The sequence below is a fragment of the Nomia melanderi genome, chromosome 11 (assembly GCF_051020985.1).
Source record: "Nomia melanderi isolate GNS246 chromosome 11, iyNomMela1, whole genome shotgun sequence".
NCBI classification, from domain to species: domain Eukaryota; kingdom Metazoa; phylum Arthropoda; class Insecta; order Hymenoptera; family Halictidae; genus Nomia; species Nomia melanderi.
In genome coordinates, this window is record NC_135009.1 from 7,994,972 (window position 1) to 8,021,004 (window position 26,033).

Below are 26,033 nucleotides of genomic sequence, written 5' to 3' on the forward strand. Positions count from 1 at the left end.
TCATCGGTACTTCGTAGAGATTCCCTTCGAATACGGGACTGCCATCATGCGGGAGATCCAGCGAACTTGGGAAAAAGTCCGAGATATGGCCGCCATAATCGTTGTAGTCAACGTAATCGCCATTTCTTTTATGCAGGGTGCTCCATGGCCCGTAGAAGCGATGCATCACGGAACCGTAGTACGGTTTAAGACGCTCTGGAACGATCAAGATGAATTTCCCGGTAAATTCGACCTTTTCCGACGAGACTCGACCTTTCCTGGCCTTTCTCAGCGAAAGTTCAACTTTTTAAACTGTCGGGGATATTCCTTAATTTGATTTTATTCTGACTACCCTGAATTTCGTACGTTTACGGTATAAGCAGAACACAGGTGAAAGTTCGATGAAGTTTAATCAGCTCTTTATTCTATTCGTAACTCAAGAAAATTGGCAGTAGGGTATACAGACTGTTGTTCAATATCAATTCGATATATGATATTATTTTATACAAATGCATATTTACATAAAAGTAACAATATATTTGATGTAGGTATAAATACAATCGTATAAAGTTACATTATCTATGAAATAAAAATAGTTTTAAGTAAAATAATAACGTTACAATTTTTATCACATTCGCCTTCTACAGAAGTGCAAAGTTTCGACTTCGATAACATTAAAATTAGGCTAAAATGAACATGCTACACTAGATCTTACATTAGAGCTAACATTAATTCGTCCGAATTATTAATCGTTACTAAATCTTCGCATTAAATTTAAAGATTTGAATATGGACTTGCCCGTTGCGCCATCCTCCGGCAGCGCAGACTGCGCGCAGTACAGCCAGAAGCAAGATAAAAAGACCGCGATCGAATTCCTCATCTCTCGAACCACTGTTTTAAAACTGATAGAGTACACTATCGTCCAGTTTATCGCGCTGTCGCTTATATACTCGCTGTCAGTATCCCGAAAATCCGTGAACACTTGCCGGTTGTTTAGCGGTCGGCGATCTCCGCTTCGGTTGGCAGAGGTCGCGTGTGACTAATTTTTTAACGTATCTCGCAGACAACGTAGTACTTACGCGTAAATTTCCAGAGGCCACGCTCCACGAGCCGTGAAACTTGCTGACGTTTTCGAAACAGAGGTCACGCATTATATAGGATCGCGCGCAGTATCCATTAACGCGATTGACTATCGATTCGATTAATTTCGTAGAGTGACAAGCGAAAGTATAAAGATCGCTGGACGCGATGTCAAAGAATTAATTCCCGACCGAACTAAATTTCGTGACAATGAATGCCGTTAATTGATGGAAGTTAATGACTATAAATACAAATTGATGACGCGCCGCTTGTGTGCTAGGTAACTAGTGTACGCTAAAAGCTGAAAGAATGGTGAGCTTTATCGGTGAATTTCATTGGTTGCCTGTTCAACGACCCCACCCGGCTCTGCGAGAAGAAAAAATTTAATGTTAATAGTGTTCTCGGCTTATTGGAACAAGAAAGTATGATAGAAATTATTTTTAATAATTAATCAATATTCTACTATAACGAACAATTGAGAAATTCGTGTTATTACATTGTTAACGAGTTTCTTTAATACAATATATGTTACGCGAACTATGCATCTGGGAGGAGAATTTCATTCAGTGACACTGCTAAACCGACACGCATAATAAAACACTATACACAACGAAACTTTTTAACCAAGAAGATTTTTGAATAACGCAGGATCGATTTAATGGAAAACAATTTTATCAGAATTTTATCGTTCCACTATTGTAATTATTATTGCTCCTGGATTCCATTGACTTTCAACGTTAATGGTTCGAAAGAACGGTCCGCCCCGTGCCGTTTCCAAAGTTTCCATGCAGTTATTGGCACGGCAGCGACGATTATTCTTATTTATTATACTCTTACCCAACACTGGCGTAGGACAAGGTGGATGTCCGTTGTTTCAGCAGCGAATTAGAGTAGGCATTATCCCCGGCGTCGTCCATTTCGTAATAAGGTCTGCCGAACCAGAACGCGTTACTGTAACGATAGGCATCCGCGGGCGCGAGTACGTCCAAATCGTCTGCATAACAAAATTCACAATTGAAAAATACCACACGCACACATTCGAACCGATTATCGTTTCAGCGATCATTGTACCGCGAATTTGTGTTATAAACATAGGTTTTTATCGAATGAGGAAGTGGAATGAAACTGCAATTCATTTCCTATAATAATGATAAAGTTTCATTGCAAATAAATAAACAGTTCATTCAATTTTCTTCAATTTCCTAATAAAGCTTTACAGGGGGTTCCCTTCAATTTCAAACTTTTTATTTAGTAATTATCGAAATAAAAAAAGTAAAGAAAATGTTTTTATAGGCGATAGTAAGAAAAATCGTATAAAATATTAGAAAACGAGATCTTTTTATCTCCTAAAAAATAACATTTTCAAGAAATCTTAAAATTCATTTTTATATCAAATTTTGTAGAAGTTACTTTCACTATTTGGCAGGTATAATATTTGAAAAATGTAAATCACGCTATGAATTCATGGAATCCGCAATCTAGCGACTATTGTTTGGAATCAGAACTCACTGTTTTGCCACTGAGGAATTGGTTTGGCACCGACGAGAACCAACGCGAACAGAACGGCGTAAGTAACGGCGATACTTTTGTGCATGTTTAAAGATTTTCGAGCTGACGTCGGATGGAATCACGGGATTCAGTTTTCGTCTGGATCAATGCGATCTGGCTGCCGGACTTATATAGTACGGGAAGCGATGTCCACTGTGACTGGTCGATTTTCTTGGCCGAGACACGTCAACAAAGTACCTGTTATCTCGCGTTTAAAAACGCGGGCATGACGAACTACGCTAATGAGGAAGACAATCTCCGGGAAGCTGTTGACTCCGCGCTTCTCCCGCATTTACATAGAAAAACCTCGACTGCGTCAATCATCTGGAGCGCTTGAAACACTTTATTCTTTTAACGCTTTGACTAACGTGTCACTAATATAGTTCTCACAGTTTCTTTTCTTTGAGTATCGATTACAAACGTTAAACGATGGAGAATTGTAAATTAAGTAGAATAGAATAATATAAAAGATAATACTTGACCCGAAAATCTTTATTGGCTCGATGCCGATGTCTCATTGAGAAAAATTATAGTTTCGTAGAAATTAGAGGTTCAATTAAAGAATTATTTTAGGAATAAGTTTTATAAGTATCGTTATATGAAAATTGGAAATTAAATTTATTGGTGCACCGTGAGTAATTAGTAAAGGATGAAGTATATTTTGCATATTTCTGTTTATGACAGTTATTGAAACGAATAATAATCATTGTTGCTGTGGATTGTATATTACGTCGAACAGGTACATTTGCTGCTCAGATCGTTTTAAATATTATTACAAGCGGTCAGTTACAAACGTGCTGTAACTGTATTTGTTACTTCGGCACAGCGGCGTTTAATCTACTGAACAAATGTGTTCGGGCAAACAATTTTCTCCAGTTTGTTTAATATTATTGATATTTCACAGAGTCCATGCTTTATTTGCAGTTTATTAGCGGGAGTTACAGAGGCAACGCCATTAGGTTTTATAAACGCGATTGTTTATATGGGGATTGTTAATGCGAGACGAAACGTAGTAGGCACATCGCGACTTCCGATTTCAATCATGAATATTCAGAGTTTTGATTGAATTTGGTTTTCCCGTCGCGGCGCGGGAACAGACTTTGACGAAAAAACGTTTCGACGGGGAAATTAGAAATGCTGATGAAAGGTCGTCCATTATTCGTTGAATATACACGAGAATTTATAATACAAAAGCGAAACATCATTCCGGCTTTTGTTTGAATAAACGCAAGCGAGAAAATATTTCCTAAAACTTTGAAATATATAAAAAATGTCGACCATTTTCGTTTGCAGGAAAGCTACTGTTACATTTTCAAATTACTCTGCTAGTCCATCGTAGAAAGGAGTCCTAGAATTGTAGAAATATGTTGTACAAGCGAATAAATAAAACTGAAATAAATTTTCAATTCGAATCAATGATTCAATAAAACTTCACTGGAGACTTATCATCTGTTCACAATAGACATAATCTATTCACAAAAATTACTTCGGCGTCCTAATAAACATCAGAATAGCGTGCATGCTCCAACGATTTGAATTATCAGATACGAAATACAGATTTTACTGTTCTGTAACACGATCATCGCATAAACAGGCTGCGAAATTACACGCACGGTCGCTTGCCCGTGTTACGTTTCCATTATTCAACTGAGCTGGTTACAAACAAGCGAGAATAATTAAAAAAAAATGTGCAGTAAATTCGGAATTATCCTTGCCGCGGACAATTACGATTCATTTCGAGGCGCGGCGGTGTTTCGCGGCGAGTGAGTCATCGTTCGAAGCGTTAATAAACTAGACGCGGACGTTTGTTTCTGAAACCGGCGGCTCCCGACGGAGAAAACCTGGTGAAACAACAAAGCCTACACAAAACGCGCTTCGCTCTTTCCAGCGGAAGCGCGCCGGCAGATCTTAACTATTCAATGAACGTTTGTCCATTCACGACGCTCCCGGCACGTGACGTCGCGTTTTCCGCTCGGCCGGGACACGCTCGAACAATCGCGCGCCTCGCGTGAAAAGCGCGTCTCATCGGTTTTCGAACAGAATCAGCGACCAACAGGCCCCGTCCGAGATTTAATGGGCCCTTGAACCACACTGAAAGCTAGAATATTAGCCGCCGTTTCATTCAGATAACGCGCAAAGCGTTTGAACAACGAAGAAAATTTTACTGAATTGAAATTTTATCCTAAATAAGAAATCAATAATCAATAGGGAAAGGATTTGTTTGAATAATTATTTGTTCTGTCATTTGAGGAATTTATATTGACTGCGATGTGTACAATGCTCGCTTAAAACTATTTGCGTTGCAATTTGAATAAGTTTTTCGCATAGATTACTCGAATAAATAAGCATGAATTATTTAAATAAATAAAGACGAATGAGTCTAAATATTCGAGTAAACAAGAAGGAATTATTTAAATAAATGACGGTCATTTATTCTAATTATTCGAATAAATAAGGATGAATTATTTAAATGGTTAGAATAAATAGAGATAAATTGTTCGAATTGCTCGTGTAAATTATTCGAATGCGTAAAGGTGGATTGCTTGAATTGGATACACAGGCAAATCAAACTGAATTATTTGAATAAATTGTTCGTCTATATAAAGTTGAACTATTCGAAACAGTAGATGAAATGATCTGTTGAGAGCGAAGAATTCAACTAACGAGATTTCGTTCGGTTAATTATTTTAAACAAACATTTATTCGAAACAGTTCGAGTAGCGCCGAGCTCCAGCCCCAGTTAATCTGATAATGTTAATCGATTTATGAAGCGTCTACACTGCGCGGTTTGCACTGAGATGTTTGTCAAAGTGCTTGATTGATAGCGTTATCAAGTCGATAGCAACTTGATTTTGTTCATATACTTTGATGATGGCGCTATTCCCTGTGTCTTTTCGCTGGATTAGGAAGGGGAACTCCGTCGAGTTAAAAAAATGAAAGCTTCTAGAAAATAATTTGGTTGGCGTCGAAAAATGATTTCCTAACAAAATATCATTGAAATATTTACCATCTGCTGAAAAGATTTGATGCAATGAATAAATAAAAATATTATATCGTTATTTTTACGATAGGAAGGTTAAATATATGACCCTTACAGACTTATTTGTCTTCTGTTTTAAATTATTACATAATGTTCTAGACTAACGTTTACTTCTGTTATTAGTGAATTGTTTACCAAGGATTGTTCGTAATTGAAGAGAGTACAAATTTCGCAAATGATACCCACAGTTTACTCGCAAGGTATTGATTCGAAATACAGCGTTGCATCTATTATTCGAAACAACAATGGCGTCTCACCAATCGGATATGGAAGTTTCAACTGGATCCCCTTGTTCTTCTCGCGGAACTACGTCTCGATAGTTTAAAGTACCGGGACCGCGAACCCTGGAGAGCCGTACTGGAATTCTAATCGGATGTGCGACTTAACAACAACAACCGTGGCGGACTTCATGAGACGAGTGCCTCGCAAGTTTCTATGGGGTTATTGACATAAGGTTCCGTTGCGTGTTTAGTTGACGAGTAAGTTTACTTCCCTGTTTAGAAATTAACATCCTCGTCGCTCGATGAAAAACGATAAAACGGAAGTCTTGGTCAAGTTGATTCAAACGTAATCGACGGAAATTTTAAAAATAAAAAATTATAGGAGGTGTAAAAAGATGAAGATACAAATCATTTTCCAAGTGTAAGAAAATTATTACGTATATTCTCCAAGAATTAAAATCCACGATTAATTTATCTGTTGTGGAAAGTGGCAGTTCGTTGTCGCTGATAATTTAATATTTCCAAGTGTCAAGAAGATTAATCGTGTGTTCTTTTTACCAGCGTAATTAGAAATTCCTCATCAACAACGCTATTAACCACGCCAACGCTAGGATTCGTTAACGCCAACAGCGAGTACAGGTACCGGCCGGGTAATTTGCAAAACTAATTGCCGGTTCTCGTTATCAGGAAGGCACGCCAAGTGTCGTGCTCGGTTATCGGTTGGACGAGCAGAGATGATAATACAGTGCGTGCGTCTAGGTATAAACGACACTAATTCGGAACCGTTAATGACAGCAACACTAATTTTAACCATGTCGCTGGGAAATACGTTTAGATAAAACCCGGCCTGAAATGAACTCCAAGGTTTAACACGTTTAAAAAATTAATCTAAGATAATCTAAAATATAATACACATATTTCCACGAATGTCCATTCATCGACATAAATTACTACCACGAAACAACAGTATCTTCAATAACCTTTCAGGAATTAACAATTACTATTACTTCATAAATTACTTAGATTAAACATCCAAAAAACCTATTTTTTCATTCGTTCACCTCATTAATACGATTTCCTACAGTTCCACGATTCACAATCATTCCTTACATTCCCAAAGCTCGCAATACTACCATTTACCGAAACAATCCGCTATGTCAATCCCGAAGTCCAGCGTACGGGCTTGTCCATTACACACAAAGTGGAACGCAATTGTCTGCATTGTGAAATGGAACACGGTTCGCGGCATCCATAATGTCAACAATAAACCGTGGATCGATACGCTGAAACGTACTCTCCGAAGGTCTCTGGCTCGCTGCTGCCCCGCCATACTTAGCCCGCTGTTAGCCTCCGCGTGGGGCGCTAGAAATTCCATCGGCCGATCGACCGATTCATCTTCGAGAGACCGTTATCAAAGAACACCGATCGACGAGAGGTATTACTAGCCCTGGTACGGGAGAAGAGGACGGGGTTTAGGAGGACACGGCGCGAAAGGGGTTGCGTCCCACGATAAATCTCCCACCCCCGGGCGTCGTTCGCGTGTCCGGGAGCCATTGATTCCAGTGCTGATCCTTGGCGAATACCCGACCATTGTCGGCCCTTCTGGTAATTCCACGCGCACGGGGGTCCCAGCAGCCCTTTCAATCTGTTTTCCAGCGTCGCCAATCTCTTTCCGTTCGTTCGCGCAACCCGCGCGTGTCCTTTTTCAACTTTCTGCAGCGTTTCCGGGAGCCGAGGATGTCCCTGAGTGGTTCAGCTCGTAATACTCTTTCCTCCGAACCTCTTCAGCTCTTATATCGGCCAAGTGGATTTCTTTGGCGGAATCGGACCCGTCGCACTCCGCCCGGCCGGAACGTAATGAGGAAGTACCGGATGTTGGAGATTGGAGTCCCCCGCGGGATCTTTTGATCGGAGGATCGACGTCCGCAGGACGTGACCGTGCGCAAACATCCACTGTGATTGGCTCCGGGAATGGTCTCTGAATTCTTTCGATACTGTGGATTCGGGGATGTTTGGCTCTGGCTTGGCTGGGAGAATTGAACGAAGATTGCTGTGTGGTTCGATTGTGATGTGAATTTTTGAACGCTTGTGATTTATTTTGTGACCGAGCGCGCGGATGTTATCAAACTGTTTCGATAACTACCGAAAGTGCACAAAATTGTACATTTTAAAATGAGAGTTCGTAATGTTAGATCGAACTTAGGGACATTTAAAGTTAATAAATTTGGTTTATTTTGCTAAATGTCTGAAATAATATTAGAAAGATCTTGCTAAGTGTCTGAAATAATATTATAAGGGATGAAGTTAATAGGAGTTGATTAAATTAGAGCTACCCAAAGGTGCGCAAAGTTTGATTCCAATTTACTCTATCAAACGAAGCAAAGTGCTTTTTTCGCTCAGCGACTTCCTCGTTTCCATCGTCATTATCCCGCTGGCCTCTCCACGAGTCGAGAAGAATCTGTTTGTTCCCCACCGGCGTAATTACCCCGAAGGACGACTCGCGTCGTCCAGGCTCGCGTTTCCAGCTCGATTTACCGAAACGCTTCGAGCGTGTACACCCGTTCCCGGTACGCGCAGTTAGTCAGAAGCTAACGCACCTTCATTAACGCCGGACATGTTTGCTTAGCCGGCGCGGTGCACGCGACACGTGTACATAAACAGAACGCAATCTCCTAACTAAAACGTCATATTTGTCCGCGACCGTGCGAAGGCCTCTAACCGGCCGCTCAGCCACGCAGCCCCCTAATAATCGCCGACTATTTTCGTCCGTATTATTTTTAAAAAAGAACATTTCGTACGTCTAAACGCGTGAACATGCGAATTTCGTGTTTCGGCTGGCGCGGTGACTCACGGAACGTCTGTCCCGATAGCGTCGCATTGCGCGAATGCGGGTACCGAGGCGGTGCGTCACGGTCTGGTCTAAGAATTCCAGGCGAAACCGGTTTCCCGTCACGGGAAATAACTCATCCTGGAATCGAACACGAGTTTTTCGTGTCTACCGGGATCCCTCGTTCCAGGGAACAATTTGTTCTCGCGCGACGACCGTTCTTTCTCCCCAGGGTAGGTGTGTTCTTCTCTCATCCTTGATGGTAAATAAATTCCGCCGAGGCCGCGATCGGTTTCGTCGCGGTTCACTTTTCCGTGCGATTTGCTCATGATTCGATTTAAAACCGGCCACGTCCTTAACTACCTTTTATACACCGACATAATCGAGATTATTAATAGACCGATCGATCGCGCGCACACCATGGACACGGGAACACCGCGTGGAGGCTGACGCGGAGCCGCGTGAATTCTTGTCGATCTTTAAACTGAAGTTTACAGGGATTTTTAATAAACGAATGTCCGTTGAAAACACGGCTTTCTAAAGTAGAAGGTTTGCTTCCGAGGTAACTTCCGAGGAATACAATGCCAAGGCTACCGAAACATATTATTAAAGTGCCTTTATGAAAACAGAACTTCATAAAAAATTTACATTAATACATTGCTAATGAAACTGACAACCGAACGTTTTTCATTACCTGGTAAAAAGTCTTCAGTTCCTTTATTTCACACGACACAGAGACCCAATCGTCAAAGCAGAATTCTATTGCCTGCTGGACACCATTGATAAATAAGTCAACAGCAATTGGAGTTATGCTCACTAGACTCTAACATCGAATGCAACGGCTCTCAAACTGTCAAAAAAGAGTACACCATAGCCGTTAAAAAGCGATCAACCTAGAATCACCAAACACATGTCTTAACACTTATCTACAATTTCCCAAAAAATCACCGCAAGCATCCGGCAGACACCTCGCAAGTGTAGTGTATCATAATTGCAGCCTTGATGGGATCGCGCAACCCTCACCTCGCCAGGCGATTCGTGCGGAAGAACGCGCGTATAAAACTGATCTCTGAATCGATCGTCGCGCGGTGAGATCCTCGTGACCTTCCCGCACGGGCTAAAAATCCCGCAGCCTATTTGCGTCGGTCCTTATACGTTGTGTGCATCGATCTCTATTCTTGGAGGCGCGCGCTAGGCGAACACAGGCCTCGCGCACACACGAGTCCGATCAACCGCCGGTCGACTGGTCACAAAGCGTGTTCTCTTTCCGTTGCGAAGGAGAGATAGTTCACCGGCGTGTGGCGGGCCGGTGTTGGTGCGAGGCGACGGAAGCCCAGCAAGGTGTGGTGTGCGGCCACGGCACGTTCCCGCGCGATGTAAACAGGCCAGCCAGGTCGAGCTCCAGTGCACCCGATACCGTTGACGAAGACGGGCCGGCGCGCGCGGGTTTCCATGACTCGCGACCGTCCACGGTTTTTCCCTTGTCACGCGCGAAACTTTGCTTCGCTCGTTCCCGTTTATCGAACCCGATACCCGTAGATCCGAGAACACTAGACACGAGCTGAATCACGGGAAGCTCCGTGTCGATCCCTCGTTACTGTGCACTCACTTGGGTCCGAGCAGCTTGTAACGAGACCCGGCCCCGTTTTCTACAGTCGCTCTTCGGAATATATGCTGAATACTGGAGTACTCTGGATTCTTGAGAGTATTGGGTTGGTGCATGGTATATGTCCCTGTGGTTGAGTTGGAATGAAGATAGGAATATGTGATCGGGTTCATAGATGTTTCGCTGTGGGGTTTATTTTGAAGATTTGGATTGTTGTGTTTGGAGAGTCTCTTGAATGTCTAATGAGATTTTATTGTTAGCTTGAATGTTTGGAAGATGTGAGAATAAAGGTTCTTTGATGCCTGTTTAGCTTTGTTACAGTGCTTAATTTGGTTCAGTTATTTACTACATTGGTTCCTTAAATGAATGACCTCCAACTTGAAAGAATATCTATGAATATTACTGTTGAAACGATCCCACGAGAAGCAGCTGAAACCAGCAATTTCAAGGGTACAAGAACTTGGAAAAAGGAACATGTACCTTCCCAATGAATTCCACCAGCACCAGCCTAATAGTTCCCAGAAGCGTAACGCGTGGATCGTAGAGCCGGTTGGTAAATAACGAGGGAGCATTGTGGGACAAGGTGGTCGCGGGCCGACAACCAGTGGTTTTCTGTCATTTCGCCGGTCGTAATCGTCTGAAAGGCGTGGCGCCGCGCAGTCCGCGACACTTTTAAATAATCGCGCGGCGGACAATCGATCAGAGATACGTAATAACGTCAGCGATCAGCCGAGCGCGATTACAATTCCAGACGGCACCGGGTATCAGTTGCGTCGCCGGAACACATTGGATTAGTCGATACGCCGTAGATCGATGGAAGCCTCGCAGCTGACTGTCCGTGTGCAGCGTCGTGCGACACGGTTCAAGTGCATCGTCGAAGGAAAACAAACAGCCGGTTCCGTATTTTCACGTGGATCAACGTTCACCGGGATACCCCGAGAACATTGTTAACCCGGTACTCTAAGCTGAACACACCTATAAAGAGACGGTAGCAAAAGTGAAGCAAGAGTCCGGCAGGTTGATCGATCATCGCCAAAGACAGACACCTGTGGGCACGGGGCAATTAAAGAAACGTCGGGACGCTCGCATAAATACTGGTCGCGCCCACCTAGCAGGGTGTGTCTTTCACGCGCGCCGGCCAGTCATTAGCTACCACTCGAGCAGAGTCCGTGCCGCAGCCCGGGGTGAGAGACATCGATTGACTCCGCGAATTGATCCCCAGCCGATCGCGAGCGTCTCCGGTCGACAGGAGTTCTGTTCCGTCCTAGTTGCGCTTCTGTGATCCTCGGTGATTACTATTGTGGTGTACCTCCGCGGACCAGTGGTTCTCATCGATCCCCAGAGACAATAGTCGCGGATTGCAGACACTGTTTAGCAGGATCTAAAAGTTTCAAATGAGGCCGACTTTAAATAATATATACTGATACCGTTCTGTGATTAAAAGCTCATATGGACACGTGACTCTTCTATCTCGGCGAAAGCCGAGACAACCTCGACTTGGTCCCGCGAACTCTTTAGTGTCTGTGTCAAGCGGTACGCAGGATAAAAGGGACGGGATCGATCAGCCGTAACCTTCGACGAAAGTCTTCATCCTCCATCCTTGAGCTAGATAGACCCGGCTAATTCGGAACGGGCTGGCTGTGGGACAGCGTCGGACTAGAGCAATAAAATCGCTCCATGGAAATCCGTGGCGGGTCGGACACGGTCGCCTTGTGAATATTCAGCGGGGGAATTCGCGAAGCGGTCGCTGATTGGACAAAGCACGACTTCCGTATTGAATGTGGCGCGCGATCGCGAAACGATGAGGCATGGCTTAACGCGGAACCGTTCGTCGGGAATTTAATATTCCGCGCGGTACCGCGCGGCGTCCGATCACGCGACCGTTCTCGCCTAGAACCGCTCGTCCCGGCGAGGATAGCCCCAAGGACAACGGATTTTCACTCGGGATCTCGCGCGAGGACTCGATGCAAATTTAACTCGGCTCGTGTCTCTCCTGTTGCTTCGACCAGACAGACTCGCACCTCCGACATGAGCCTGCTGCGGTTCGGACCCTTCAAGGACGGTACGTTTGTCCCTTGAGTATAACACCATTCTTCATTGTTCACCGCTTTGCCATCATCTTTTCTCGAAAAGGAATGTCCCGAGTCATGGAATCGTTGAGATACTACGCGCGGGAAATCCTTGTCCGGTGATTTCTGTTGTCTTTTGTCATCTACACCTTCATTTAGTTTAGGTTACTACTTAAAGTACGTGATGTTCTTAGAAAATTGAATGTAGGCGCTATAAATACAGTATTCGTTAATGCTAGAATCGTTAAAGCAATTAAAATGCAACACGAAGATTCAATATGTAAATAATTTTGTAATTGGTGGAAATTAAACTTGGATGTTGACAGTTGCTTGTACTAAGTAGCGAAGAAAAAAATCTCAATGAATACAGTCAAACATTCATTCAAGCTCAAACTTCTTATTTGCGTGCTTCCTAATGTTGTTATTCTCAATATCAGTATAGTCAAATGAATACTGATTTCGGTCGAGGCAATGTACTGTGAAAGAATCCAAGAAATGCACTCGTTCAGCCTACATTTACATTCCACTGATTGTTAGTTCAACGAGCTTTTCAAGTACTGGTGGTGTTCAAATCGAATTTCGGGACGGAGCACACTCGAACGAACAAGTTTTGCATGCCAGACAATATGTATTCGGTTTTGTGAAGTTTTCGGACGGGCGAGACGATCCTGGAGCGACTTTATTTGACGACGGAACACACGTTTCCCTTGTATCGATTCGACAGCGACCTACGTCAAGCATTTTAGGTCATCGATTGGACCGTAGGGAAGCGGAGTATTGCTTTCCGTAACCTTCAAAAATCCATGGAAAGGGTCGCGGCTGGCGCCCCCGAGATATCCTGTTATGGAACTTTTCTTCCGAGCAGCTTGCGATCAGTATTCGCGCGGCGAACTGCCCACGAGTTCGCAACGCGAGAAAAAACGAGAGCAACGGAACCGCGAGCAGTCTTAATAGTCCATAAAACTTTTCGATACAACTTCCATCGAAGTTGTCGAAACGAAACTTTTCATTCTGACGTCTTATTCGACTGTGTCTGCCTTCCTCTACTTCCAGAATGGTCCAAGGATTATCGTACCTACGGATAGAGCGTATCTCTATATTCCGAGCTGCCGTGATCGAGAATTAATGTTATTTTATTCGGAAGTTTCCCGTCCAATTTATTTCCATGAGACCGTATTTGTCTCTGTGCCAATTTTCGAATAACATTGGAATTCATTTCTACCGAACTTACAAATTGTAATTTATATTTCGACACGGTTTGCGGTATGTAATAGCATTTGTTATTTGCGAAACCTAATTCCTCTCGTCCTAAAGACCTCTACCCGCTATACCAGTTTGCAAAACACAACTACCATTATCGTACGTTCAGATATTACCACTAAAAAGTTACCAAACTCGCAGCCGCCCGCGATCACCAGATTTAATCGCTGCAAACTCGCGCGACCCAAAATATCCGAGCGGAAGCGGTTCGCCAGTGTCCCGAGCATTTTAAAGGATTACATCGAATCCCTATTATGGTGAGAACCAGCGGGTCACGGTTCCTCGTTGTCCTGGGGCTTGAAGTTCGCGGACAAAAGCAAACTTCCACGAATGGGAATGGGTAATACTGCGGCTTTATATTTACCTCGGCGTGGAAGAAGAGGCACTTTAAAGGACAAACATTGCAGGCGCTCTCTCGCGGCGTTCTGGCGTCGCGACGCCAAGAAGTGTCGCCTCCATCTGTCTGTCACGTAGATTCCATATCGTAAAATCAGGGGAAAACAGATTCAAAATTGAAAGCAAAAGAATAGTAAAAATATATAAAACACTTCAATATATGACTAAAATGAAACTATATCATGTAAGAAGTAAAATGGAAACAAATTAAAAATATTAATCCTTTGCATTGGAAAGTCCTCCTTCAAGCAACATTTCGAGAGAAATATTGAAATCTCTGAGTGCAAAAGATTAAAATATCGAAAGTAAAATATATAGAACATACCAGTGAGTTAGGAATTTTCTACATTTAAATTCCCTCATATTCCAAAAACTATTAATCTCGTGGATTCGAGTTTGGTGACGTTCGATTTACAATATACGAATGCATGAAATAAACAGTATTGGAACCAATAAAAAAAATATTTTTAGATCTTTTGCCTTTTGATCCGACAATCTGGAGCACTGTACGTCGGCTCGTTTCCAACGGTAGTTTTTCTTTTTACTCGGCGCAGGGTGCGCTCATCGACAGGCGAGAAGCACTTCCGTTGTGAATGCCAGTCCGCCCGGGTTCGACTGAAAAGGAAAACGAGAGTGACTGGCTGGATGAGACTACGATCCTCCATGGAGCGTCACCGACGCTCGGTTACGTAACAATGAGGCGTCGCGGCGTCGTCGGTGCCCACCGACAACCATCTAACTTTGCGTTGGTCTGAAGTAGACTTTCGAGGTGGAAGCTACAACAACCGGCGTGTTTTCAATGAGTTTTTAGGGATTGCGTGTAACATAGACAGATATTGTTAACGTTACAGTATTTGCGACCCATAAATTCAAGATTTTGTACGTTCGTTACACTCGCGAATGGATCAAACGTAATAAACTAAAGGATTTCATTGATATTTTGAAATTCCTTTTTTCATATATTGCCGTTGGTGATGAAAATTCACGATAAAAGGATGGTACTTGTTCGTTCTCTGTTCACTTGCGAGTTACGAACATTTGGGACGCGATTTCATGCACATTTCAATGAAATTTTATATTGAAAATATTACTATAGGAACTTATCATTTTACTTTTATTCAGACACTCCAAGTCAGATCATAAGGTGAAGTTTTTATAAAGATCCATAGTTTACTGATAAATATCAATTGTAACATACTTTGGACCGAAACACGCGTGATACTGTGAACATTCCCAAGTTTCCAATAGTTCGCCGAAACGGTCGACATCCAGACGACTGTCCATTCATCCGGAACGCATTTAATCCAATCGTCTGCGAATAGCTTTCCGATTTCAGGATAATCGAACGACAGTCGGTTCGATTGGGAAGAGAATATTGATGTTCGAAGATATTTGCGTCCCCCGATACCATCTTCGTCTTTCGTTTCTGGTGACTGAACGCGGCTTCCGAGGTGTTCCGGATTCGTTTTCATTATGCTCCCATTCGTAAATCGAATGGCAACGCATGGATTCACCCGGTCACGTTCACTTTTCGGATTCCTCGACTTTCGTTCTTCCCGTTATCGCGGAAGTTTCCTTTTGCCACCGACGGAGCCGTGTGTCACCCGCATCGAACGGACGCGATATCGAGGGATAAAGTTGTAAAAAACGCTAAGGTGGCAGAGGGCAGAGAATCGGGGCGCGTTCATATTGGATTCTGATGGAAAAGTTGGAGGCTTTTACGGGACGAGCAAAAGTCGACGGCGTTCGGCTTCCCTCTCGTGGAAATTTCTTTATTGAATTTCACTTTTGTCGGTGGAGGGGAAATGATGACCCTGATTCGGCTCGTTGGAATCGGTTCAAAATTTATCCGGGTTTAGAAATTGTGTCACACAGAATTATTAGGTCCGAGCAGAACGCTCCTGTTTTTATAAAGCAAACGGAGAAAATGAGTTGGTAATTGAGTTTCGTTTTATAAATTCCACCTTCTAATATGAAATTTTTCGCATTGCATGCTTGTTGTGCGTTCATTGGCACCATTATCGTTGACTGCATCGATGATGTAAGAGACTTAGAACTCGTAGAAAAAATAACTTTCATTTGGTGGCTGGTTTCGTCATGCGAAATTCCTGCAAAAATTATAGTCGTCCGGATATTGAGGAGAAAGTAATGATATCTTGGGAAAATTGTGAATGGAGTTTAAGTTTGAAAGGAAACAATCGAAGTTTTTCGAATTTGGAATTATTCGAATGTTCCATCTATGAATCATGAGAAGAGTGAATAATTTTACATTGAGTACGTTTTATTTAACTAAAGCTTCGTCGTTTAATGACCAAGGTTAGTTACTAGTTCTTAATTAATTCGAGTATCAATTACTTGCAGTGACAGATATTGTTCTAATTGACTGTTAAAAATAAATTTCATCAGAAAAAATCCTGATCTCTTTAAGTTCAGTATGACACTAGATTTTGTCATATAAATTCCGGAAATTAGAGCTTCTAAAGCAGAGAATTAAAATACGTATTCCCATTGTTGAATTGATCAAAAGCAATTTAAACTTTTCCAAAACAATGTCCATAAAATTTAATATCCTTCAAGTCGATAAGTTCGGTAGATTCAGTGTTAGAACAATATCAACAAACAGTATCACAGAAAAGCCGCAACGTTTCTCGTGTCGAAGATCGATGTGTCGTGTCTGAAAGTGTGCCTTTAGCGACTGCGATCCGGCTCGCCAAGGGCGGAGTCATCTGTCATTGACACTGGCCGAGAGCGAGGTTGCATAATCAAATGTCCCCTATCTGGTTCAAGTGATCGTGATACCCTCCCTCTTCGTGAGAAAGTCATCATGCCCATCGATCGCGTCGTCCCGCAACGTCGTCGTCTTCTTTCTGAAGTATCTACAACGTTCCTGGAACATTTCAGGCTTTTAAGGGCTGCCGTGCTTCAAAATGCAAACGTTCGGATTAATGTTGCAGAGTTCACCGAACAATTCCACGGCAAATTACGGCGGGCATTAGTCCAATGCAATTTCCGAGGGGAGAGAATTCTATTTAATGGTCCGCCGCAGAATTCATTCCACAAACGAAGTTTTCCGGTCGGCCATTATGAACCCGTGGGTCCACAGAATAGCCGTTCTTTGGACTCGCCGGGTAGTATTTACCTTTTGTCGAGAACGAGACTAGTTCGGCGCGCGCTATAATATCGCCCAGAAAACTATTTCAATAACGGCCGGTAGTTCACCTTCGCCGAAAATGACGTCCGCGACCGCCTGTCCGTCGAACCTGGCCCTTATTATACCAAAATTCTAGCGTAATTTCGTGTCTTTTTTTACACTATTTTGGAAGTTCAGTAAAGCCTCGATGATTGATTTCAGACAAAATATACGAAGTTCGAGATTTACGGCCGCCGTGAGCAATCAGATGCGGCACTAGAATCTTGCCGTTCCATTCAAGGTTATTTTATTACCTATGGGTATAGAATTTATGAAGAAGCTGCTCTGACTCTTTACGACTCCGCTCCTTTTATTGGTCCTACACTTTTTATTCGCCGATTTATACGGACCCTCCGTATTTCCGATCCAGTGGACTCGAACGAAACAGTAGGTGCTCAAGGAGAATATCGTTGCCTTGAATATTTGGGTGGTGAGAATTCGAACGTCGTCATTGGTCTCTTAAAATTTTAACCAGTAAGAAAGAACTCCGTTCCGACCATATCTAGTCTGTTTACTGTAAATATATAACAATAAACTCTTATTTAGTATATCGCTGCTTGGAATAGAAAATTGCGGTCTAGTAGTTTATAACAGCAATTAATATATAATATTCTATTCAAACAAATATAATATAAGTTTACGTTCTAACGTTTCACAAGAAGCACACGGTAGCCAATACAATTTCGAAATGACCAAATCAATCCCTAAAATAAATCACAGTAATCTTCAAACGTTGAGCACAACCCAACAACTACGAAAATTTGGTAAACTTAATGAATCGAGCGCTCGTCGTATTTTTATCGACACGCAACGGTAGAAATGATGTCAAAGAGAAACTAGTGGTCAATCGTTGCCCATAATCGTTCGTTAGAAAGCGACGAGTCTTCACGCTCGATTTGATCGTCGCCGGTAATAAGGCCGGCAATAAGCAGCATCGCGAGAAGCTACTCTAAGTCAGCGTTTGGCACCAATAACGACGAGAAACGAGCCCACAAGATGAATTTCACGGGCCTCGGCGGCATCGCATCGTCGCGAATTACATGCTCTGTTTTGCATCGCGGCGAGACCGGTCGAAAATTCTCAAACCGCGAAAAATCCCAACGTCGGCAGGGATTTGTTAACCGGAAAGAATAGCGGACTCGGGACGTTATTAAGTCTTAACTGTAGAACGTCTGAGGCCGTTCCAAATTTTCATTCGTTCTTATTTTCTTCGTTGCATAGTTTCTGATACACACGGTAGGACCGAGATTAACTGACCCATTATAAGGTAGGTCGTTCAGAGTCTTGGTTACTCACAAACTCAGTAATTTCTTTTATTATACTTCAAAATATATACATTCGAATTTTTTAAACATACTATGAAAAATTTGTTTCCGAATCTCCATTGGGGTAGACTATTGGGGGACCAATTAAATTGGATAATCGAGGTTCGACTGTATCTTTTAATTAGAGTTCGATTAACTCTTTGAGTGCCATTTGTAATTGCTAAAATTCTCTCGAAAATTGCCCTGCAATTTTACCAAGAAATGCTTAGTTTACGGAAAATGTCTATACAAATTTTACTATTTACATAAATGTGCTGAAACGTTTATTAAAGGTAATAAATAATCGTAACAAACATTTGCAGTTTATGAGATTTTTTGCGATAGTGGTGTATAAGTTTGAACGCCTGTAGTAGTTGCGGGTTAGAGGTTAAAGTTTCGTGTACGCTGCAACCGTTCGTTGCGCATCTAAGAGGGTACGCGTATCGACCCTGCCCATTCTTGTGTGCTCGCGTTGCTCTTCACCCGTGAAACCGTGTTTTAGTTTCTCCCCCCTCGCTGCCGCTGCGGGAAATTGTTAATTAAGGGACATTTATTCTGGTAATTACGATGGCTCTTTATTTAGTAACTTGATCGACCGTTCCCCCGGTTCGACGGCGAGCGAACAGTTTTCTTTTTCCTGTTGCAAGAAGAAATTGGTGACCCGAGTAAAGGTGAACTGAAAATATGTTATTTACTAATTTCAAAAACTTTAATGCTAAACATACCGGCACTTTATGTACACCTATCCCGACAGTGACTGATCAAATAACTGGTTATAAAATAAAGATAACCAAATTAAACGATCAACTTTTCTTAGTGAAAACAGAAACAAAAGAAAAGACAAAAATTGAAAAACTAATTAACCGGACAATGTAAAAATTGATACAAAGTTAAGTGAACGAAACAGAATGACTTATTTTTAACCAAATTTTAAAACCGATCATTCGATCGGTCGTGGTACGTTTAGTTTTAGTGTATAGAAGGGGTTTTTTTTTTTTGATGCCATCTTGTAAATAGAACTTTGCAGATGGTACGTAACAATAACTAAAATTAAAGTTGTTAATTTGCAGAGTGAACTTTCTAATTTCAGTGTCTTCTTGTACAATTGTAGCAAATGTAGCAATCATAGCTGTATAAAAAATTGTTCATATCTCTAATAAATTCGAAGGAACTTCTGCTATTAAAGTTACGAAAATTCACTAAGTCGCCAAAATAGAGACTGTTTATATAAGTGTAGCATTAAGTAGTTTAATTGTCATTGAATGATGTGATAAAGCATAACGATGTAGAGCTAAGAACATAGATTAATTGGAGATCAAGGAGAAACCACCTCTGGTCGGACACTTGTCGTAAACAAAATGATAAGACTTCTTGTGCAATTAGAGATTGTTTCTGTTAATATCTTCTGTGCTAAGTAAAATCATATGATATTTATAAATACAAAAGATTAAAAGATAATTCGATGAGAACTACAAAAAATAACTTGCTGTTTAATGTTTCTGAAGAAAAAGATTTTTATGTTATTAACAAGGTATTCTTTTCCGCAATACCGTTAATTCAAACAGAATGCTACGAATGACAGCTACTGATGATGATTCTATTAGTGAACGTTTCGCCAAAGATTTGCGCTATGTCCACGACAACGATCTCATGAACAGGTTTTATTGGAACATGCTACCCGACGATGAAACAGCCGTTTCCACTAGATCGTTGAATAATTGCGGATCAGAGCAAAGAGTTCCTCTTGAATCTTTCAGTGATGTTCCTGCCAGTGCGTGCTAGTTTATTTCACTCAAACGTATCATAAAAGAGAGGCTTAAACATTCTGATATATAATTGATCTTCCTTTAGGATTTGCCTCGCTAGCTTTGATAAAAGGAAATCGTGATTAAAAGCAACGTGGGAATAAGAGTCTCATTTCACGTACATCATTTTTTGCCAATTATTCAACACTCTAATAATGGCAATAACAAAGTATAACAAACACTAAGATTCTTATATAAACAATTAAAAAGCCAAATCCAGATTCGTTGAACATTTGGTTTGTTTATTAGGTAATTCATAAACAAATAGCGGAACTCTGACTCAATTCTGTGCTCTAGATTTAATAGCTTAAAATTTCAATGATCACAATGCGATTGATCTTCAACCCACAAAATCGATTAACTGTAAAAAGAACACAACTGAAATTAAGTATGAAGAAATAAGAAACAAATTTCAAAATTCGTTTACGTATATCAAAACTTTCCACAAAATTGTATATATTTTGATTCAAGGCACGCCCATTAATTTGTCGACGCGATTGTGTCTCGCGAAGCACAAAAAATTCGGAGTCGACGGGACGCCCGTTCGGTCCCGGCGCTCGGTTGCAACCGGGTCTGACCATGCAGAAGGTTACGAGTGCATAACGATCGTGGAATGCGGTACAAGAAGCGCGACAGCGTGTTATGTGGCAACCGGTTTGAAATAACTCCGCGCAACTCTAGGCCGGCCTGAAATAAAGAAACCACGAATTCCTTTTGCATGTCAATGAAACACAGCGGTTACCGTGGACGAGCGACAAGACGGATCGGGTCGTTACAAGAAAATATCGGACGCCGATACCCGGCCGAGCGGGTTAATAAAAGGAAACGCGACCGTAACGAGTTCCACCGCGAGTATTGCGTCGTCAGGTCGCCGTTTTGTATACAACTGTTCCTTGTGTGTCGAAACTTTCGAATCGCGTTTCCTCGGCTTGCCGATTTTCGCCGTATGATAGACTTATTGATGATATTCAAGAGATTACTAGAAAAGGGGCGAATTCTTTTCTTACAGGACTTGATTTTGACGTACGTAACTGAGAAAGGTTTGTATATTATTTATTTCAGTCATATATCATTTCATCGTTACTTCAAATCTAAGCTCACCAATGTTAGTAACCTATTAAATTATTGCATGCTTACATTAATAACATACAACAAACCGTTTGTTTAAAGATTATATATTTTCAGATTTACTTTCAATTAATTCATTTGAAAAAAAAAACGAACGAGTTCTGTTGAAGTAGCTCAAGCTATTAATTTATTAAAAAACGATTATCAAATTATCCAGAAATATATGTTACTAAGTAATACATAATAAATGTTATCAGGGATTAATGAAACCCACCCTGTTTGGGCGAGACGTACAATGTATCACATTCAGACCAATATCCGAAATATATCGGAAAGAATGCTCGGGGGACGCGTTGTCCTGGCGGAATCATCTCCGCGAGAGAGCTTCCTGATCCGGATGATGAAACTTTAATTCGCCTTTTCGGGCTTCCGCTCGACGGACCCTAGGGAATCGGCGCGACGCTACTGCCTCGATTCGGATTGTTCGTTAGCTAAGAGACAGAGTCTGTCTGTGAAAAAGCGGAAGATAATGAGATTCAAGCACGCCTCGCGATATCTTCGGCCGGCGAGAAAAGTCCCGGAGCCGACCGCTCCCGGAGTAATTTATTCCATTACGTTAATCCGAGGTGACTGCCACTTACATTTATGAAGTCGTCGAGCGGCGACGATATTGTGCGACGGATGTTAGAATACTCTTTTATCCGTTACTAATGTCCCGTCGAGACCCTCCACCGTTTCCTTTTCCCTCCTTTCCTCCCCTCAAGATTACATTGCGACCGCTTTGTATCGGGATTACGAGTAAGTACGTCGATAATACCGCGACAATAAAGGGATTAAACTTTATACCAGCCACCCTTTCCAACCCCCGTTGTCCGCGGGCAACCAATAACGAGAAAGGAAATTCAATTTTCAGCAACGATTTTATTAAATTCATCTGCGTAACGAGAGAGACACTGAATTTATTTTTCTTTGTGCAATTAGAGGATGACAAACGTATTATTCCGCGAAGTATTTCCGCGAAGGAACATGTGTATGGATCAATTATCGCTTCATTACTGACGTTTAATTCACGTGTTACTTGAATCGAGTTTCCTAATTTTTCAAACTTCAGAAAATTCATATGTTTCTTTCTTATAGAGTGTTATTCACAGAGTTCTATTTTATAGTTTTATTGTATATTACTTTTATATAGTATTATTCTCTCGAATTATCCTTTGCATCACATTTTTATATACGATAATTAAAGTCTCAGTGTTCTTCGATTTTGTTAGGATGTATCATACGTCGTTAAATATTAATAAGTAGTGCTTTTGATTCAATTTTTCAATTGAAAATGTTTGATTATTTATTAAGCTCTCAGCGGAATGAATGTTACGTATTTCTATTTTGTTTTATCATTTAAGGATTGTTTGACGTTCCGCGATCCTCAAGGCGAAATACTTTTACTTTCACCGGCGAGTATCGGCGTGTCGAGGTAGGATGAGTTTACACGGCAATAAGGAAAGCAATCTCTTCATTACATCGTCCGCTATTCCCTCCCATCCCCTCCCATCGGATTCTCCGCCACTAATTTCCTGCCATTATCGCGTCGAACAACGTCTTATACACTTCGGTTGGCCAACGATTCGACGGACGTAGCGCGCTGCGCGCCTCGATATCGTGCGATATCGCTATAACCGCGTTTCGCTCGCCTTAAACTTAATCGTTGATTCTTCCGTCGATACGCAATGCAACTCAACAAAGTTAGTTACGAGCCCGTTACCTACTTTTGTATTAACGCGGTGAACAGTTACGTTTTACTACCACGGAGATGACTTTATAGTCCGCTTTGAACATATTGTAAGTCATTTTTAATGATGGCCGCAGTACATAGTAGCTTCTACTATGTGCACTTTGTAATATATTACATTAGAAGTAACGCTATAATTATAAAATAAAATTGTAACACACTCTATGGTGAAAATGTAGTTTTAATTATATTTTATATTGAATGTATTTCATGAATAATGACATTCAGTGGTTATCATTAATATGTAATGCATATACGTATATTATCGATAATTTTTAGTGATCGATTTTGTATCCATCGGTAGTTAAATAGAATTTATGTTGAACTGAAGTTTATAATGTAAAATATTATGAAAGATAATGTGATTCTATAATGTGATTTTATAATGTGATTTACTAAACATTGTAGATTGGTGTATTCAATAACAAGTAAAAATATGAAAGTTCAATTATATTGTTGATTATAATATAAAATGCAGAGAACGTAGAAATGGTAACGTAGTGAAGTTCGCCGTGTTGGTTAGCGTCAAGCCTAGTGTGTTTTCCACGTAAAGCTGCCGCCGGCACGTGCGTTAGAAGGATGGGTGACCGTCTGTTGCGGCCGCGGCCGGCGGCGGGTCTGTGTTGTGTTTGTGCGCAGCGCCCACCAGCAGCCCCCATCGTGTCGTTATTATCCCCTCCTCCTTCTCTCTCTCTTTCATTCTCTCCCTTAGTGGTTTTTCTAATCCTCTCTCTATCAGTGACGCTTTTTCACAAGCATTTCCCCCCACGGTTTCATCGTTTCCTCCATTATTATTATATTACGTTCTTCTTCTTCCACCTCTCCTTTCTGACTTCTAAAATCTCTCTTTCACTATGGTGGAAATCAATCATCTGTTTCTTCTCTTGTGGTACCCTTTGCAAGTTGCACGTGCTCTTTACACCTTCATGTGAAAAGTGGCATTCGCTGCAGAGGGAAGATAAAAGTATATGACTGGGATTTACGCTCCACCCGGAAGTTCCATCGCATATGAAGCGTTTCCGGACTTTCTCTCGTCATACAAAAACTTTTTTTTTTCATTTTTTTCGCAAACAAGAACGTGGAAGAAACATAAAATTGTTCTAGATATTGTGCGTTGACCTTCTATATGTGGTTCATGAAAATTGAACAATTTCCCTCAACGGTGATATCACAGTTTTAGATTTCCGCGGGTAAGGGTTTGTCGCTGGCGGAATTGGATTTGGGAAATCGTGAAAGAAGGGTGGGAGAGGGGGAAAATGTGTAAATTGAAACAAGTAAGGCGCCGCTCTAGACGCTTCGCGGTTCCCCGCTGTACCAATGTACCGCCACTTCGCCTTAATTGCACCGTCCCCGCCGCTTAATTAGAAATTGTCCTCGTAATTCGGGTCAGCAAAAAGACAAATAGCCCCTCGCTCCTTATTGCAATTAATAATACTGTTAAGTGGGCGGCATTCGCTTGGCACGAGTGCTTCCTGGAATCGGTCACAACATACCAGATAATTATAGACCATCCGCGCGAACTGTGCCGACTTCGGACACATTCAAATATTTCTATTAAAATAAATCACGCGATTCCGCCTTAAGTACTAATCTTGTGCACGTTCCCATAAGAACCGGCGGTTCGCACCATGAATGACGGCATTTATAAAGCTTGGACGGTTACTTCCTACGCGGCGACATTCACGCCTTCTAAACCATAAACTGATGAAAACTGAGAAGAGATCATCAACCACCGTTGATTGAATTATGAACTACAGGGCAATTTGAAATTGACGTAGTATAAGTACTATACGTATTTCGTATTTCAAAATCGATAAACAGACTTTGGTAATTGTTAAAATAAGAAGAATAGGCTATTTAACTGCTCCAGAGATTTGAAGTGAAGATAAATCATGTCGCTGGTGTATCTAGTGCTGGACATAAATTTGCAATTCAACAGCCTCATCATTGATGTATTGAAACGAACATTCTAATAGTATTCTGGAAATCTATTATCTCAAAAGTATTTTAAAATTCGGAAGCATTCAGTATCTTTTGAGCAGCCATATTTGCAAAACGAAACTTAGCGTAGTCTCAAGTGCGGAACGTCGCAGCACTGTTCAGCCGAGCCGGAGTATCTTATCCAGCGGATTGGCCTTAATTCGCCTCGATCGATGGATCGGGTCAGAGGACAGTTTATACCTGACTTAATATTACGAACGAACCTTTGCGTTCCGCCAATAGACGGAAGTACTTTGACCATTGAACTGAAGCGTAACGTCGGCCCCGTGTATCGTACGGTCGGCACAAGACTCCCGGACCGCATCAGCGTGTTCGCCATATTTAAAGCCGCCGTTGTTGTTTTCCCGTGCACATGCGAAACAATGCACGATCGCGATTCGGCGGGCGCGCGCGCTGGAGAAGAGGACTCCACTGGGCCGGTGCCAATAAATGCATCTCTTGGCGGTAGTTTCCGCTACTTTCCGCGACGCAGACGCGCGTTAGTTAAGCCGCGATCGAGCGTAAAGGATGGAAGCTCCGGTTAGCAAACCGTACAGCATAATGCCGTTTCCGTTCTATTTTCGAATCCGACGATTCGATTCGGATCTCCGCTACACCTACCCGTCGACGCAGCTCGCAAAAAGATGCACGTTTAATCACCATTGTTCTAACGTCTGTCCACATTCATTGTGACCTTTTTAGACAGGAAACTGTATGAAAATGTTATCCCAAGGTGTGCGTATATTTTCAATGAAGTATGGGTAGTAAAAATCAATACCAATACGTGGGAGCCATATATTTTTATCCCTTTCAAAGTATTATACGGAAAATGTCAACTACTTGAACTGTTTCAACAGTTTGTAAGGCTTGA

At 41.7% G+C, this 26,033-nt stretch overlaps 2 protein-coding genes across 4 annotated transcripts in view; one reads left to right on the forward strand and one right to left on the reverse strand.

Annotated features, from left to right (window-relative positions):
• The window catches only part of LOC116430585 (phosphatase and actin regulator 2), a 333,735-nt gene that overhangs the window by 16,595 nt on the left and 291,107 nt on the right, over nucleotides 1–26,033 (forward strand). Inside the window, exons 1-2 of one of the 3 annotated variants that reach the window (XM_076372291.1) lie at nucleotides 10,088–10,418; nucleotides 10,612–12,363. The exons of 1 other annotated variant lie outside the window; for it this stretch is intronic. In XM_076372291.1, the coding sequence (XP_076228406.1) occupies nucleotides 12,330–12,363 (34 nt within the window). In that variant the 5' untranslated portion in view covers nucleotides 10,088–10,418; nucleotides 10,612–12,329. Of the gene's footprint in view, nucleotides 1–10,087; nucleotides 12,364–26,033 lie in introns of those variants that run through there. One more of the 3 variants, XM_076372290.1, reaches the window with a different exon arrangement.
• LOC116430587 (uncharacterized) lies at nucleotides 860–2,876 on the reverse strand. The gene is made up of 3 exons (XM_031984949.2): nucleotides 2,569–2,876; nucleotides 1,897–2,053; nucleotides 860–1,425 (listed from the first exon to the last, which is right to left on the reverse strand). Exons 1-3 carry the CDS (start codon nucleotides 2,651–2,653, stop codon nucleotides 1,407–1,409), a joined length of 261 nt encoding a protein of 86 aa, XP_031840809.1. The 5' UTR covers nucleotides 2,654–2,876; the 3' UTR covers nucleotides 860–1,406.

Coding starts and splice junctions, on each gene's coding strand:
- LOC116430587 (XM_031984949.2), bottom strand. CDS start 2,653: ATGCACAAAAGTATCGCCGTTACTTACGCCGTTCTGTTCGCGTTGGTT. Junction 2,054..2,568: donor AATTCCTCAGTGGCAAAACA/GTGAGTTCTGAT, acceptor TTTGTTATGCAG/ACGATTTGGACGTACTCGCG.